The 18,127-nt window shown below is 39.7% G+C and overlaps 1 protein-coding gene across 1 annotated transcript in view; it reads right to left on the bottom strand.

The window, feature by feature from the left end:
- Positions 1-3,876: 3,876 nt before the first annotated feature.
- Positions 3,877-18,127, bottom strand: part of LOC149837430 (uncharacterized) — a 31,812-nt gene continuing 17,561 nt past the window's right edge. The window contains exon 6 of the mRNA XM_090006036.1: positions 3,877-5,955. Coding sequence (XP_089862162.1) covers positions 3,988-5,955 — 1,968 coding nt within the window. The 3' untranslated portion in view covers positions 3,877-3,987. The remainder of the gene's footprint in view (positions 5,956-18,127) is intronic.

The raw sequence follows: 18,127 nt of genomic DNA, 5'->3' as shown, positions 1-18,127 counted from the left end.
TGAAATCCAAGCCAAGAACTTTGTTCTTACAACTGTTCCACGAAGATGAAGGAGACCCTCAACGGAGCATGCCTCAACATGCTCCCATTCTGCAGTGTGCATCTTCAATGATCAACATCCCAGGCAAAGAACCTGAAGTCATCCTCAACCATTCCAACAACTACCTTGGGAAAGCCAAAAGTACTTAGTGCTGTGGAAGGGATTGCCAAAATGTGAAGCCACCTGGGAGAAGGCCACTAGCATGTTTCAGCATCGACAACGTGTAGAGGACTACCATGAATAATTGGCATCGAGAACAGTGCCAACTTAGGTGGGGGAGCGTGTTCTAGACCACCATATTTTTTACCTTTTTATTTATGATGTATATACCTCTTTGGCACTCTTAAGTGCCCCAAAAGGCCTTACTGCTAAAGAGCCCCGTGTATTCGGACTCTCTCTTTCTGTCTTGAAGTACTTTGCTTTCAAGTATCTATAAAAAAACTTTTTGCATCTTTGCCTCTTTGCTCTCTTTGTGATTGTGCATGCGCGCACCCTTGCTTCTGTTCATGTGCGTGTGTTGTGAGTTGCTTATGCGCTTAAAAGGTTTACTTTCTGTGTTTGTGATTACCTGAAGCTATATTGCAGGGGCCTTCGCTTCTAAGCTTGTGACATGCATATTGATGCATTTGCAAATGTGCCCGTGTGTGTGTGCAAGCATGTGCACAAACATACATGTGATGTGACCCAGAGTGAGATCATTCGATTGCTACAACAACAAATGGGTATGAGGTTGTATCGGTCAGTGCAGTCACACAAGGCGCAACTTACGCAGCTGAAGGCTTCACTTTCCAGTGTGAGATTTCTTGTACAGGACGTGCAACTAGCGCATGATACACTTCAACACATTGCCACATTAGTAGGGTTGACAATAGAGCCTAACGACCTGTCCAAATGTGCATATCAGTTGCACCACATCAGCCGAACAGATTCAGTGCATGGGCGCCTATGTGCCACTTTAGTCGTGCAGATTCAATGTATGGGAGACTTGTGTGCATGAGACCACTTGAGGCAGTTAAGAGTCCCATTACATATGAACATAGGAGTTCTCAAGTTGTAGAGATTGATCATGCTTTACGAAGTCAAGATGAAATTTTAAGAGTGCTAAAAAGTAATATTGCTAGAGATCAAGAAAGGATGAAAGTCCAACACAATAAAGAAAGAAAATATCGTGTATTTGAAATACATGATTGGGTTTGGTTGAAAAAGAGATGGGCACATAAGCAAAAGAGTGTGCATTCTCAAACTAATGCAAAGTTAGTGTCACGCTATTATGGACCCTACCAAATAGAGGCCTGCATTGGAAAGTTGGCATACTGACTAAAGTTACCTTATGGCTCCAAAATTCATCCAGTGTTTCATGTGTTTCTCAATTGAAGCCACATTATGGGGAACCTCCACAGGAGATCCTATCCTTGGAAGAAGGGCTACGACCCCTAAGGATCATATGAAGTATGTTAAGGAAAAAAGGAAACCAAAGAGTGTGAAGACTCAAAATTAAATGGGAAAGAAATGGAGAAAAATTTATTTCTTGGATAGAAGAAGAAGAGTTTTTAAAGTGGTTTTCGAATTTCACCTTTGAGGACAAAGGGTAGGCGGAGTATGGTGGAATGATGTGACCCACAATGAGATCATTTGGTTGCTACAACAACAAATGGGTATGAGGTTATATCAGTCAGTGCAACCATGCAGGGCGCAACTTACGCAGTTGAAGGCTTCACTTTTCAACGTGGGATTTTTTGTACAGGACGTGCGGCCAGCACATGATACACTTTAGCGCATTGCCACTTCAACAGGGTTGACAGCAGGGCCTAATGCCTATCCAAATGCGCATATCAGTTACGCCACATTAGCCAGACAAATTCAGTGTATGGGCGCCTATGCGCCACTTCAGTCGGGTAGATTCAATGTATGGGAGCCTTATGCGCGTGGAACCACTTGAGGCAGTTAGGATGAAACAATTGGTTTCCTAACTAGATAAGTGATTTTTCTTAAGCTGGTTTATGGTTTTGTACTGGCCTATAAATAGGCACCATTGGCATTCATTTTGTATCTTTTGAAATATTGAAATAAAATTTAGGACTTTGATCTTTGGGAAGAGAGTTTCTCTCTTTGGTGACGCAAGACATTCAGATCTCCTAATCGATGATTTTTTGGAGAATATGCTAAGCATTTTCCTTTGGGCAAATTTCGATTAGTTTCAAGCTAATTGATTTGAATTCTAGTTAGATCAAGTACTTCAAGCCTAGATCTAATTCATCGCACATTTGGCGATCTGCGGATTCTCTACAACAACACGTTGAAGTGAAGATGTCAAGAGCGCAACTCTCATTCTGAACAATCGGTGAGTGCTTGACTTCTCATAACTTTGTTTATGCTTGATTCGGCGCAAACATTCACTGCTTGCTACTTTCATTGTGTTGTGCCTTTCCGAATGATCAACTTCGGCTATCGCACATGAGGAGCACTTCTATCACAGCAGGAGGCCTTTCTCAATCATTCCTAGGCATAGAGAGGCTTCTCGGTCAGTGATCTTCTACCGTCAGGAGTTGTGAAGGCTGATCGCCTTCAGCAATCTTATGCCGCAGCCATAGAGGTTTTCCACAGGCTCATGATCGCTTAGATCCCTTGCTCTTGATGCACTCTACCTGTGTGCAAGATCATCAGTGCCGCGCACTCAGCTGCACATTCAACTATGCAGCCTAGCCGCAACACTGCACCTCTGCCTCTCTCACTCAGCATCACCTGCTACCCCAACGCTGAGCAGCACACAATCGCCATACGTTTCACGCATCTCGTGCAACGCCAAAGCGTCTCCTTCAGCCACAATGTATGCACCGCACACCGCCGCAACAGTCGCACACCGCATACCACGCAACCTCCCCGCTCGCTCACCGTAACCTCATGGCTTCATCCGCACGCACACTCCAACTGTGCGCCTTCCTCTCCTGCTGACGCATTATCCAGTCGACACCACTGCCTTGTGCAGTGCATCCTGCGTGCAACAGCCTGCGCACCACATGCTCGGCTCTTGCCAAGTTCTGTCTCTACCATACGAGCAGAGAACCTCTCCCAGTTACAGTGTGCAGCATTGTATAAATTGTCCTGCGTGACAGTCATTGACTAATTTCGGCTTATTGTAGCCAAGGCTGGTTGTGGCCTGATCTTGTAAGCTAGATTGAGAGTAGCTCTTGCATTTCCTATTCTAAGTTTGTAAGCTAGCCTAAGGCTAGACAAAACCCCTCTTAACTTTGTAATAGTGTAGTGAAAAGTAGCGAAGTAATCACAAGCACACACTAGTGGCGCCTTAAACTAAAACAAAAAAAAAAGAGCTAAAGAAAATAGCTCTAGAAGACCAAACTTCAGCGCTAAAGTATTTTAGAGATCAAGATCTTTTGCCTTTAAAAATAGATCATAAATCTAAGGTCCCACCACAAGGTGGTGCACTAGCCATTTCCATATTGTACAAAGAACTCATCCACACGAGCAAGCACACATGGGAGGAGCAACATCAAACTGTTGCTAATGCACAGTCCCACCAAAAAATTGCACACAGCAGAGCATTTCTCATTGGTAACAAATTGTGTGCATATGGAGCTTGAAGTTGGCAAAACCGAAGACAGAATCCTTAATGACTGACGCAGGAAGGTGATGGGCCTAACAAGGTGAAAAAAAAAAACATGATTTATCAAAAAAACAAAAACAAATCTTTGTTGAACTTTGAATCTAACAGTGACTTAGGTAAAACTGAATTTGATGGAATACATCTCTTGGACTATTGGGGGGGAGGGGGGAGGGAGGCATTTGCCAACCGAAACATTCGGTCATGTGGCCAAAGCCTTGAACAATAAGTGGTTTCCTTATTCTACGAACTCTTCCAAGGATATGTTAAACATTGAAAGTTCCTGATCTCAACAGAAGAATACAACTAACAAAACCTACAATCTAAGATCAAGATCTGTTCAATGTTACACCAGAGGACAAAAATCTAAGATGCCTGCACTGCTTCAATCTGGCAATAGCATCTTGTGATTTCCCAAGCAGGAGATCCACATAAACAGCTGAAAGTATGGCTGATGGGTTGGACGGGATTGTGGCCACAGCCTGCAATGCAAACTTGTGAGCTAGTTCCAGATCCCCTTGCATGGCTGACATAGCCGCAAGGTTCACGAATAATGCCCCACAGGCCTCCTCTCCAGACGTAAACATGATGTTATGTAGCTCATCAGCATCACCACTTCCAGCAGTGCTTTTGGAGGCTACTGTATTGTTTGGCTCTTCAACATCTACATCCTTCTCATTTCTCCATTTCTTACTGTCTTCATCATTAAAGGGTGATCTAATGTTGATGTCGTCTGATAAGTAAGCAGACAGATGCTCAGCTGCCTCTTTAAGACGATTCAGGTGACATAAGGACTCTGCTGCGTATACACTACCAAGAAATATGTATATACTGGAACAGTCAGGTAGCTGCAGAAGTGCCTTTGCAGCTGCTAGTGCCTTCAAAGGATTTTCCAAGCTCAACTCCACAAATGCCAAGTCAGCTAGCACAGCTTGCTTTATCATGAAATGCTCTTTTCTGCACAGATTATCATAAGCAGAGACAGAGTTCTGGATCGTAGCATAAGAGCTAGCACTCCCCTTCGATTCTTTGGAATCTCCATTTGCCCCAGGAACAGCACTTGATACTGCATTTGATGTCTTCGAGTCCCCACTTGCTGAATTCTTCTGGTTTGAGTTCTTAAGAGCAGCTGAGAGACCCGTACCAGATTCATCTTCGGATGAAGCAGGGACTGCAGAAACAGCCTGCAGTAACTGTGAATCAAGAGTATTCAGAAGATGCAGAGCATTTAAGAGACACTGTCGAGCAAATGGAAGAGAGAGCTGGCACTGGCCATCACCATTTAAGAGATCAACCTCTTTTAAAGAATCCAATTGTCTAACCTTTGCACTTGCATCTTCTACAATGAGCTGCCGCCATCTTCCATTGCCAACAACATGCACATAAACTTCTTCACCGATAACAGAAACCCCATCATCAGATTTAAGGAGTCCCTTCTCGAGTGCCAATAGGGAGCATTCAGCAAGCCGGAGCCACAACACAGGCTGCTTGTAGAAAATTACACTGGCCTTCTGAAAACAATGAGCAGCAACAACTGGCTTACCACAAATTAGGTACTGCAGACCACAGTTATAAATTATGTGCAAAGACTTATCCTGGGAATAAGTAGCGACCTTTAGAGTCCTCTCAGACCGCAGTGACAAACTGCTCTCCAATGCCTTTGAAAAGAAAAAAGTCGAAGTGCTGTGCTTTCTGAGCTGATTGTATATACAACCAAGATTGTTAAAGAAGATGCTAGAACTTCCTGGTTCTGTCTTATTGATAGATGTCATTAGAAGTTTGATTGCCTTACGGTGATTACCACGAGCATACTCTAGCTGGGATTTCAAAAGCAAAGCAGTGGAAGAATCTCTACCACGTGCAATGTTCATTGCCAACTTAACTTCACGTTTTGTTGCTTTCAGATTTCTAGTAAGCAATAGAAGCCGGACCTTGTAAAGATGTAGCTTGAGCTTCAGGTCAGTTACAGCAGATGATCTTTCAGATGTTCGACCTAGATCATTGGAGGTGGGGGCAGACAGTGTAGACCTTGACAAGGTTTGGCCACCAATATCTAATGATGAAAAAAGGTTTTCATAGTCTGCCTCATCTGATAATGTTCTAACCAATGAACTTTCAGAAGCATTTGCACTGACAGCAGAATCCAGGTTTGAAATGTCGACAGCAGCCAAGTTGGTTGGCACTGAGGCAGTTTTTGCTGCTTGACTTGAAGGCTGACAAGATTGTGTGTTACCATTATCTCCTTGATTTGCCATGCAGCCAAAACCAAACGTTTTCTCTAAATAATGAATCACATCCTGGATTTGCAAAATGGGAAACCTTGTAAAAAAATCTAGATAAATACACAAAATAGCAGAAGCACATTGGCAACAATTACATCAGTCAACTGCCAATTGCTACAGCACACACACAGCTTAAAAATCTTTGTTTAGATTATGCCTTTTGTTTATCTATAAAGTGAACTGATTTTCTAGTTATTTTTTTTCAATAATTACACAAACTATGCAAACTTTTGAACAACGCAAGTTAAGTTTCAAGACAAATTGAAGAGAGTAGTTTATACACATTGCAAATGTCCATGCTGGAATTTCATGTATAAACTACTGCATTTACGGCCTTTTCATATTTGCACGACAGCAGCATGATATGTGCCAAAGTCCTTGGACATCCATTTGCATCAATATATGCTTCTCAAGAAGTAGATTTTCTGTACAGCAGATATGCTATGCTGTACTCTACAGTCCATGCAAAGCCAAGTGCACCACCATGACCCACATATAACAGAGTCGAACATAGTCTTGTTTCTCAACAGTATCAGTTTGTGTATGAGAAATTCAGCAAGGTCATCTTTTTGGCAGCCATAGGTTGGCAAGCTAATCTGTGACAGAGCTTGACTTACCTAGGCTGTTAAGCACAAATTCAATTGAATGATCACTAGCACTAATATCTCTGCACTTATAATAGAAAGTGCATCCATTCTTATTCCATATATTTTCTCTTTGGCTCAATGTTATGCATGTGTTAAAATAAGACAGTAATATACAATGAACATGACTTATATAGGGCCAAACACAAAAGAAAGTCATAACAAAGATATCAAAAAAGGCTTGAGGCATGCCCCCAACAAGGGCATCTAGATGCTTCAATCAAGGAACTCCATAATTCAAGCCATGTGTCACAATCAACAAGAATAGTATCCGTTTCTTGGGCATCCCATATATGTACTCTACTGTTTATGGAACAAGTCACATACTTGAACATATGTATGTGTATATCAATGTCACACGGAGTCTTCTAACAGGGCACCGCACCCGCACCACCCAGGCGGGTGCGACACTTGGACACAGCTTCCTTTGTGTTAGGTGAAGTCAGCCACACCGAGGTCCATTTCTATCCAAAAGTAGATTCAGTTAACCCTAATCAAGTCCATTTTTATCTATATTATATATATATATACATAAATGCACACAAATACACAGTGTTAACTTAAAACTGTTAAAAAATTTATATATATATATATATATATATATATATATCCTCCCCGCACCCATGTTTTTTTAAAAGTGCCGCATCGCCGCATCCACACCCGCACCCGCACCTATGTGACATAGGTGTATATGAATTGCTTAAAATTCATTACAAATAACGAGTTCACTGGAATTCACAGACGTGATTGAAGCAGATACCTAGAGATATCTAAGGACCAAAGAGTGCCATCATAAAAATATTGTTAAACTTAATTTCTTGAAACTGATTCATGTGGCATTTGTAATGCAGTTGAAAAATCCACTCTCCCTACACAAAATTTCCTGTTGTACCAACTAAAATTTTAAGATTGAAAGGAAAGACATTGAGCTTTACCAACCAATAATTTTATATCAAACCAAATTTGGTGAATACTATAGTTACCAAAGAAAGAAGTGAGTGCGAGAAGCAATGTGTGAAGCACGAAACAAGAAGCAGGTGTTCAAAACATGTTTGCATGTGTCAAGCTAGAAGCAAGGAAGAAAGTAGAAACAAGCAGACAAAATGACATAAAATTATAATTAAAACCTATGTTTTTTCACTTAAAATCATAGTCACCAGCACTCAGGCAATTTCTTGGGAGTTTTTTAAACATTTTTCTCAGGAAAATCTCAAAACTTTTAGAAAATTTAAAAATTGTAGAGACAATTATATACACAAGAAGAGGTTTTACTAGTATTCTGCTTATAAAAAATATAAAGAAACAGTTGGAAAAGTTTCTAAAATATAAGAAAAAGAATAAAACATATAGACATCACCAACGCAAAAGAAAACACAACAGAACTATAACAGTCATGGAGCCATAAGAAGATCCAACCTATGACCCCATTCCAGTTTACATTCTGTGATCCTCATTTGCAGACCGCCAGTACACTAACACAATGTTGCATTTTATGATTGGTAACTTCCAGATCACAAGAAATATATATATATATATATATATATATATATATATGAGAACTAGAGTGTGAACTAGGCACATATCCGATATTTTTTTTGCAATTCCAACCCTGCAGATGTGTCCAGCATGGTCCATTTGCTAGGAATAAACTGTTGGATCATGCTCTATGTCACATGGGTGCGGGTGCGGGTGCGGCACTTTCAAAAAACTTGGGTGCGGGGGTGCATGGTCTCATCTTTCCGAGGGCTTAAGCTGTCTCAGCCCACAATTTTACAAAAAAAAAACCAGACCCGGACCCGAACCGGAACCGAGTCCAAGGAAAACCCTAAGGGTTTTCCCTTAAAAAAACTTTTTAATGCCCACGCAGCCACGGGCCTTCGTTTTTTTTCCTCTGCTGATAAGGGAAACCCCTTTGGGGTTTACCGATTTGCGTCCTCCCGTGCCCTTTAAATCACGCAAGGGTGAGGGGGAAGCCCTCACCCCTGCGCTCCTCCTCCTCTCCCTCTCGATTGTGCACTCTCTCTCGCTCCCGGCGCTGACGACGACTCTCTCTCAGGTATGCATCTCCTTCTCCCCTTCTTCTGTTTGCCAAAGGGCCGGCAAGAGGCCGGCGGCTCCCTGTCGTGCCCTCCCCCTTTCTCTTTGTGTTCGCCGGAAGGCCAGCAGCCCTCTGCCGCATCCTTCCCCTCTCTCTCTCTATGTTCGCCGGAAGAAAAGTCAGGACTCGGGAGCATTTTTTTGTCCAAAAATTGGACACAAATGACCCTGGGTGCATTGACTGCACCCAATGTCCCGTTGACCGCACCGGGTGCCGCACCCGTGTTGTCAACACGGGTGTGGCATCCAGTTTGCTGAGTCCCTGTGACATACATCATGCTTTTTCGACAAAAAAAACATGATTTTTGGATGCTTGAATACTTACGAAAATCCTGAGCCATTGATTTTCAAGACTCAAAAAAACTGCTTATGCATCACAATCTGATGATTCAAGAGAACTAAGCATGTAGATCACAATAATTCAGCCAGCTTTAATAAAGAAAAAAAAACCATGAACAGTTCACACTCTAGTTCTCATATTCTAGTGGCTATATATATATATATATATATATATATATATATATATATATATATATATATATATATATGTGTGTGTGTGTGTGTGTGTGTGTGTGTGTGTGTGGTGGTGTGGGGGGGGGGGGGGCAATTGCTACCCTTGTGAGTAAGGAACCCCCTAGTTGGAACTCAGGAGGAGGTTGTTTTAAGCAAATCCAAGTCGATGGCTGCAATATGAAGGAAACACAAGCACACACTAGAACACTAGAGTGGAGGGCAAATATCTACTGTCTTATTTCATTAAGAAAAAATATACAAGAGTCTACCCTCTTTATTGGGCTTACATTACAAGGAAACATTACAAAGATTGAAATACCAGCAAGAAAGATAAGAACAAGAAATAAACAATAAAAAATTATGTACAAAAAAACATCAAATATCAAAATACCAGCCCACAAGGGCTCCGCTCATTTGGTAGGGGCGGCTTGTGTACGTCACCAAGTTGACGGGATGTCACAAATTTGAAACCCAAGGTGGCGTCCATTGCCGCAAGGTCGAAGCTGGTTGTATTCCCCAGTGGGCAGGGGGGGACCTCAAGGGTTTTACCAACCAGAGGCCAGCCAATGTGCGGTCCATGATGGGGGGTCCCTTGGTTTATCAAAAAAAAAATATATCAAAATACTAACTATGCCCCTAAGACAACCTACTCACTATTTTCACACTCAAACTCAAAATGGTGCAATAGGAACCATCTCAAGTTTGGAGATAGAGGTGCGAAACTGAACGGTTGCTTGTGCCTTAGTGAACACATCAGCAATCTGATGAACAGATTGAATATAAGGCAAGGTAATGGTGTCATCGAGATATGCTTGATGTAAGAAGTGACAATCAATCTCTATATGTTTAGTACGTTCATGAAAACTCTGGAGTTTTAGCCATATGGATAGCACTCTGAGTATTGGAATGCAAAGTTGCCGATGATGATAGAGTAACACCAATATCCCTAAGTAATCGATAAAGCCAAACAATCTATGCAATAGTCTATGGCATAGTTTGATACTCAGCATCAGTTGTAGACAATGCAATCCTCTGTTGCTTCTTGCTCTTCCAGTAGATCAAAGAGTCTCCAAGAAAGATACAAAAACATGTAGTAGAATAACGAGTACTACCACATCCTCCAAAATCAGAATTACAATAGGATTTAAGCTCAAGTGACGAAACTGAAGAGAAGAACAATACATAATGCATTGTATCGCTAACATACCGAATGATCCTCAATAATGCAGTCAAATGAATTGTACGGATTTCTAATGCAGCCAACTCTTCTATCATAGTCTGCTGCCACTGAGGTTGAAGAGCAGCTTCATCATAGGTATTGGGCTCAATATAGGAATGAACTAGGGCAAAAAAAGCTTGATACTGGATAGAAAAAGAGTCATAAGAAATAAAGCGAGATGGAGGGACAAAAGGGCAAGAACTTCACCTTAACTGTGGTATTGATATGTCGTAATACTTGTTCATCATCAAGAATGGGGGAATCAAGTGTTAAAATGTAAACAGCAATATATATATATATATATTATTTAATATTATTATATTTTCTTTTATTATTTTATTTTTCTATTTTTTATTTTCTTTTTTAGCATCTAGTTCAATAGAAACTAGATATTTTGATCCTGTGCAAGTAGCTGTTGGACTGTAGTCCAACAGCTATAATAAATGCTGTTGGACTATAGTCCAACAGCTATAATAATAAATGTTGTTGGACTGTAGTCCAACAGCTCAAAATGAGCTCTCCTCTCTCTCCCATTTTTTTGTATATATAGGGGTGAACCCCTTCAATGTAATGTACAATGCTTCTTAAGCATTTTGTTCATGAATAAAGTATTATTTATTTTTCAAGTGTTCTTCCCTTTATACCCTTTCAAGGGTCATGCTTGTAGTGTCTCCAATAGACACTTGTTTGTGAGTTATTTGTGCATTTGTTGAAGACCACCATTTTATTACATGGTATCAGAGCTACGAAATCCTTAGATCTTGAAGTGCTTCTGCCTCGATTTCCGTGCCACATTTACAAAAGGTGTTTCATCACCTTGTTCTTGGCTCAAGAAGATTTGTTTGAAGAAAGGCGAACTTGTGCTACAAAAAAAATTTGGTTTTGTATCCTCTCTTATTCCTTTGTCTACTCTTTTTCTTTTCTTTTTATTTTTCTCTCTCTCTCCTCCTATTTATTCCTCTCTTACCCTTGTAAAAGATGGATGACAATGATAAGATCACCATCATTCCTATGAAGCTAAATGATACTAACTATGTAATGTGGGCTTCGATTATGAAGCACCACATTTGGGGAAAAGGTTTATGGGGTATAGTGGATGGTTCCGATTTGGAACCTAAACTATCTCTTACCAAGAAAGAGGGTGATAAAGAGGTTCCTCTAACGAAAGAAGAGAAGAGTAAGGCGTTAGCCACTTATGAAAAGAAATGGAAAGAATGGAGGATAGGGCATGCAAAAATTATGTCATGGCTCATCAATAGCATTGACATTAAAAAATGCTCTAGTCTAGCTAAGTTTGAGCATGCCGATAAGGCTTGGGAATACCTCAAAAACATGTATTCCCTTAAAGATATTGCACATGTATGCAATTTACAAGATAAAGTTCGGACAATGACTCAAAAAGATAAAACTATTCGAGAATATTATAATGAGTTGTCCGAACTTTGGGAAGAGTTGGCTCTTCTTGAGCCCAAATGGCATTGTGCCGAAGACATCGAGCTTCGCCAAAAGCAACTCGATATGGAACATTTCTATCAATTTGTGAATGGTCTAAGGCCGGAGTTTGAATCCACCAAATCAGCCCTTTTACATCGTGGAAAAATTCCTTCTATTGTTGATACTATAGAAGAGCTCACTATGGAGGAAAATAGACTTAGAAAAAGTACTCCAAAATTTGATGATGACTCCGTTTTAGCTGTATCTAGACCGGGGAATCATACTCGTACTTACAAGCCGCCTCATTTTGGAAGGCAAAACGGCGACTTTGATAAAAGAAAAGTTATTTGTCATCATTGTCATGAACCGGGGCACTATAGGCCTCAATGTCCAAAGTTAAAAAGAAGAGAAGAAAAAAGAGTTGCATCTGTTGAATCTGAGTCAAAAGATCAAGATGCACCTGTGTCTATGGCTCAACTGATGGAAATCCTTCAACCTCTTCTCAAAGGGGTATCCTCCTCAACCGAAGCCTCAACTGGAGCGGCAGTTGCATCTTTCTCCGGTCCAGGTAACTTTCCTTGGCTTTTAGATTCTGGTGCTTCTTTTCATATGACCCCAAATGTTAATAGTCTATCCGAATGTCTTAAAAATAACTCAAGTGTGTCAAAGGTTTTTACAGCCGATGGCACATCTCTCGAAGTAAAAGGAATAGGATGTTTTGAAAATCTTCAAAAATCCAAAAGATTTTTAATCCCAGAAGTTAGATATATCCCTAAACTTAATTTGAATCTCTTATCTGTCTCGCAAATATCTGATTATGGATGTAATATCTCCTTCTCTTCTCATGGTTGTTGGGTACAGGATCGCCAGTCAGGGAAGCTGATTGGGGAAGGCCATAGAGAATGAGGACTTTATTACATGGACTTTTTGGAATTACCCAAGAATGCATTTTGTTATAATATTCAGAAATTAGAATTGGATTTATGGCACAAAAGGCTTGGCCATCCTCATATGTCTAAAATTCAATATTTTCCAAGTTTGGAAAAATTTTGTAATTCTGAAAATTTTTCTTGTAAAGACTGCATTCTTGGCAAAATGAAAAGGTTACCATTTCTTAATAGAACTTTTGTTTCCTCACGACCACTTGAGTTAATACATTCGGATGTTTGGGGCCCCGCACCAGTTATTTCCAAAGGTGGTTATACATATTATGTCATTTTTGTTGATGACTTTTCTAGACATACTTGGATTTATTTTCTTAAACATAAATCTGATGTCTTTGCTAACTTCCAAATATTTCATAAAATGGTTAAAAATAAGTTTCAAAATGATATTTCTGTTTTTCGCACTGATTCAGGGGGAGAATTTATGTCCAACGAATTCAAAGACTATCTCAATTTACATGGTATTACACATCAAAGATCATGTCCACACACTCCACAACAGAATGGCCTAGCCGAACGCAAACATCGGCACATTATGGAAACTACTAGGACATTGCTAATTGCAAATCAAGTTCCAAAAAGTTTTTGGGCTGAAGCGGTCCTAACTGCCACCTACCTCATTAATAGGATGCCATCTTCCTCATTAAAGAATACAACTCCAATAGAAAAGCTTGTTAATTTAACTCCAGATTATTCTAGATTAAGAGTCTTTGGATGCAAATGTTTTGTTTTCACCAACAGAAATGATAAACTCTCTCCTCGTGCAATCCCATGTGCCTTTTTAGGATATGCTGATAATCAAAAAGGCTACAGGTGTTTCGATTTTCAAAATGACAAATTATATGTGTCAAGAAATGTATCTTTTTTGGAAAAAGAAAGCTTCTTTGAATTTGAAAAATCCAAGGATGTCACTGAATACTCGTTTTTAATTGATCCAACTTCAAAATCCAATGAATGTGATGTTGGATGTGACCTTGACAATGATCAAAGTCCTATTGTTGTTGAAAATGATGATAATGAAGAGCAAATCCATAGGGATGTTAGTCTACAATATTCAAGACGTAGAGAGCAAAATCTTCCATGTGCATTACAAAAATACTCTGAAGTCTCACCTAGAAGAACGTCTAGAATCTCCAAACCTCCAGAAAAATTTGTGTCTTATGAATCTTTTTCACCCACGTATAGGGCCGCCATTACATTAATACAATCATATGTTGAACCATCATCCTATTCTCAAGCAAAAAATCATATAGAATGGATAGAAGCCATGAAAATAGAATTGGATGCACTAGAAAAGGCCAATACTTGGACGATACAAGATATTCCTCCGGGTAAGAAACCTATAGGTTGTAGGTGGGTATACAAAGTCAAAACCAAAAGTGATGGGACCCTGGAAAGATATAAGGCCCGTTTAGTAGCAAAAGGATATGCTCAAGAGTATGGCATCGATTATGAAGAAACATTTGCTCCTGTGGCCCGTATGACCACTGTTAGAACTTTAATAGCCTTGGCCTCCATTAGAACATGGCCTATCTTTCAATTAGATGTCAAAAATGCTTTCCTGAATGGGAATCTCGTTGAAGAAATATACATGGAAGCCCCACCTGGTATTAGTATCCCTAAGGGTAAAGCTCTTCGTCTAGAAAAAGCTCTTTATGGTCTTAAACAGGCTCCAAAAGCCTGGTATGACCGATTTAGTCATGTTATGCTTGATATTCGTTTTCAACCTTGTTTAACTGACACTGCTTTGTTTGTTAAGAAATCTGATGCAGGCATCATTATTCTTCTTCTCTATGTGGACGATATGATCATCACCGGAGGCGACAAACAGGGAGTTGCAAATATCAAATCTCTTCTTAAAACTCACTTTGAAATGACTGACTTAGGTTTATTAAGATATTTTTTAGGCATTGAAGTTGCTTATTCCCCTCGGGGGTATTTGATATCTCAATCTAAATTTGCTCTTGATATCGTTTCCAGGTCTGGAATTACAGATGATAAGAAAGTAGACACTCCAGAAGTTGTCAATGTTAAAATGAAAATTGATGATGGAGAACTTCTTGATGATCCTACTCCTTATAGACAACTTGTTGGAGCTCTTTCTTATCTTTCCATTACTAGGCCAGATATAACTCATGCGGTTCATACAGTCAATCAGTTTCAGCATGCTCCCACCTCCGTGCACATGGGAGCGATTTTGCGTATTATTAGATACTTAAAATCCTCTCTTTCACGAGGACTCTTCTTGTCTGCTTCATCTTCATTAAATTTAATTGCATATACTGATGCTGACTGGGGAGGTGATCCCAATAATAGACACTCAACTACTGGTTTTTGTGTGTTCCTAGGTGAAACCTTAATTTCGTGGAGGTGCAAGAAGCAGCAGAAAGTCTCTCTTTCCTCCACCGAAGCTGAATACAGAGCCATGGCAACCACCACTATGGAAGTTGTTTGGCTCAGACGATTGCTAGCGGATATGGGAGCTAAAGCAACGCAAGCTTCAAAGATGTGTTGTGACAACAAAAGTGCGATCTACATTGCAAGCAACCGGACATTCCATGAGCGCACTAAACACATTCAGATGGACTGTCACTATGTCAGAGAGGAATACTTACATGGAACCATTGATCTGCCATATGTTACATCAGAATATCAATTAGCAGACTTCTTCACCAAGCCTCTCGCTGCTCCCAGATTTCACTTCCTCTTAGACAAACTTTCGCTCATTGTACCGTAAGTTTGAAGGGGAGTGTTAAAATGTAAACTGCAATATATATATATATATATTATTTAATATTATTATATTTTCTTTTATTATTTTATTTTTCTATTTTTTATTTTCTTTTTTAGCATCTAGTTCAATAGAAACTAGATATTTTGATTCAGTCAAGTTCCTGTTGGAACTTGACTGTGCAAGTAGCTGTTGGACTGTAGTCCAACAGCTATAATAAATGCTGTTGGACTATAGTCCAACAGCTATAATAATAAATGTTGTTGGACTGTAGTCCAACGGCTATATTAAGAGACGTTGGAATCCAACGTCTCTTTTTGGAGAGCTCAAAATGAGCTCTCCTCTCTCTCCCATTTTTTTGTATATATAGGGGTGAACCCCTTCAATGTAATGTACAATGCTTCTTAAGCATTTTGTTCATGAATAAAGTATTATTTATTTTTCAAGTGTTCTTCCCTTTATACCCTTTCAAGGGTCATGCTTGTAGTGTCTCCAATAGACACTTGTTTGTGAGTTATTTGTGTATTTGTTGAAGACCACCATTTTATTACATCAAGAATCATTTGTATCATGCATAGTCCTATTCAAAGAATGGTACCAAAACACTCTTGTAACCTATGGGTGTATGACTGAAATGGTTTATTACAGTACTCTTTTCTTCAGAGGAAAAAGGAATAAGAAAGGAAGTGTTAGACTCCTCAACTTTCTCCCTTATACTAGAGGCAAAATAAGGAAGATGTTCCAAAAAAGTGGCATGCCTTGAGGTCCAAACTCTTTTAGACACTGGATCATTACAATGATATCCCTTTGACCATTAGGATATTCAATAAAACAACACCTAACAGTCTTGGGATGTCTCTTTCATGTTGAGGCAGCAATACATAACAGGTACTACCAAAGCCACGCATAGATGAATAATCAGGAGCATGGCCATGCAACCTATGAAAAGGTGTATCTCCTGCAAGGATACCGGATGGAACGCAGTTGCACGACCAGCAGAACCCCAAAATTATCCTGGGAACACTACCAGAAAATAAGAGTGCTCATGTGGTCTCAAGGTATCATGAAAGCAAGAGAAATACAAAAAGCCAACATAGGCAATACAAACAGCCACTATGGGACCCATGTAAAAATTTAAAAGATTCAACATAGACAATACAAACCACCACTATGGGCAATACAAAGCACCCATGTCACACGGACTCTTCTAACAGGGCACCACACCCGCGTCGCACCCGCACCCAGGCGGGTGCGACACTTGGACACAACTTCCTTTGTGTTAGGTGAAGTCAACTACATTGAGGTCCATTTCTATCCAAAAGTAGATTCAGTTAACCCTAATCAAGTCCATTTTTATCCATATTATATATATAAATACATAAATGCACACAAATACATGTAGTGTTAACTTAAAACTGTTAAAAATTATATATATATATATCATCCTCGCACCCCCACACACAAGTTTTTTTGAAGTGCCGCATCCCCGCATCTGTACCCGTACTCGCATCCGCATCCGCATCTTCACCCGCACCCGCACCTATGTGACATAGTCTAAGACATATTTCATATATCGAAACACATCAATTTCTACATATTTCAAAAAAACATTTATTTTTAACATAACCCTTTTAAAAACACATGAAAATAGAAAAGCCAAAGATATATACCAGAATGCAAAATTCTTTAATCCGTACCATTCATTAATATGAATCTCTTCCAAGACCCCGATGCCTTGCTCTGATACCATGTCACGAAATGACATGGATTTCATTGCACTCCATAATGAACTCCAAGAATCAAAACATTATACATTTGGACACAAACTTAAGAACATAACCTCGTATCAAGATCTAGAATCAGCAAGGATCTGATTCTCTAATCTAAAACCAGTATATAATCATGCCACAATAGAAAGCCAAATTTAAAGATTCATAACTGGCTATATCAAATGCTCTCAGAAGAGCATCAAAACACACCATGATTCTCTACGAAATCAAAATCTACAAGTTTCACGCTGGATCACCTGGTCTAGGAAATGTACGACCTCACAAGGAATTACCGCCCTAGATGGTTTACCTGGTCTTAGACAAATATACTTCCTCATAGGAATTCGCCGTCTTTGCGGCTACCCGATCTAGGACAGTGTACTTCCTCACAGAGATTCACCACTAGTCGGATTACCTGATCTTGATCATACGTACCCTCACAGAGGGTCCTTTGCGGACAAGTCCTCAACGGGTACTGAAATCAATGATCAAAACAAACGACCACTCTCAGGGTCGATAGCCACCAATAATGGGCAAAAGTATATATATATCACCAATATGCATCGTCACTTCATCTCATATGGTATATAAATAAAAAAATTCACACCTTCACCAATAAGGTTCGATGAATCATAGTTCACTATTGAACTTAAACATATATCGCATACTTTCAACATTTGAGGTCACATGTATTCCAATCATATCATGCAAAAGCATATTATCCTATGCATTATATCATTGCCACCAGGAGCATTGCATTATCCAAATCTAACCTCAAAGCATGAGTTATATACAATCTGATCATGTATATATCAAGAATCAACTAAACCTCAAGA

The sequence above is a fragment of the Nuphar pumila genome, chromosome 5 (genome assembly GCF_984573655.1).
Source record: "Nuphar pumila chromosome 5, dmNupPumi1.hap1.1, whole genome shotgun sequence".
Taxonomy (NCBI): domain Eukaryota; kingdom Viridiplantae; phylum Streptophyta; class Magnoliopsida; order Nymphaeales; family Nymphaeaceae; genus Nuphar; species Nuphar pumila.
This window is presented reverse-complemented; position numbering and strand designations above follow the sequence as displayed.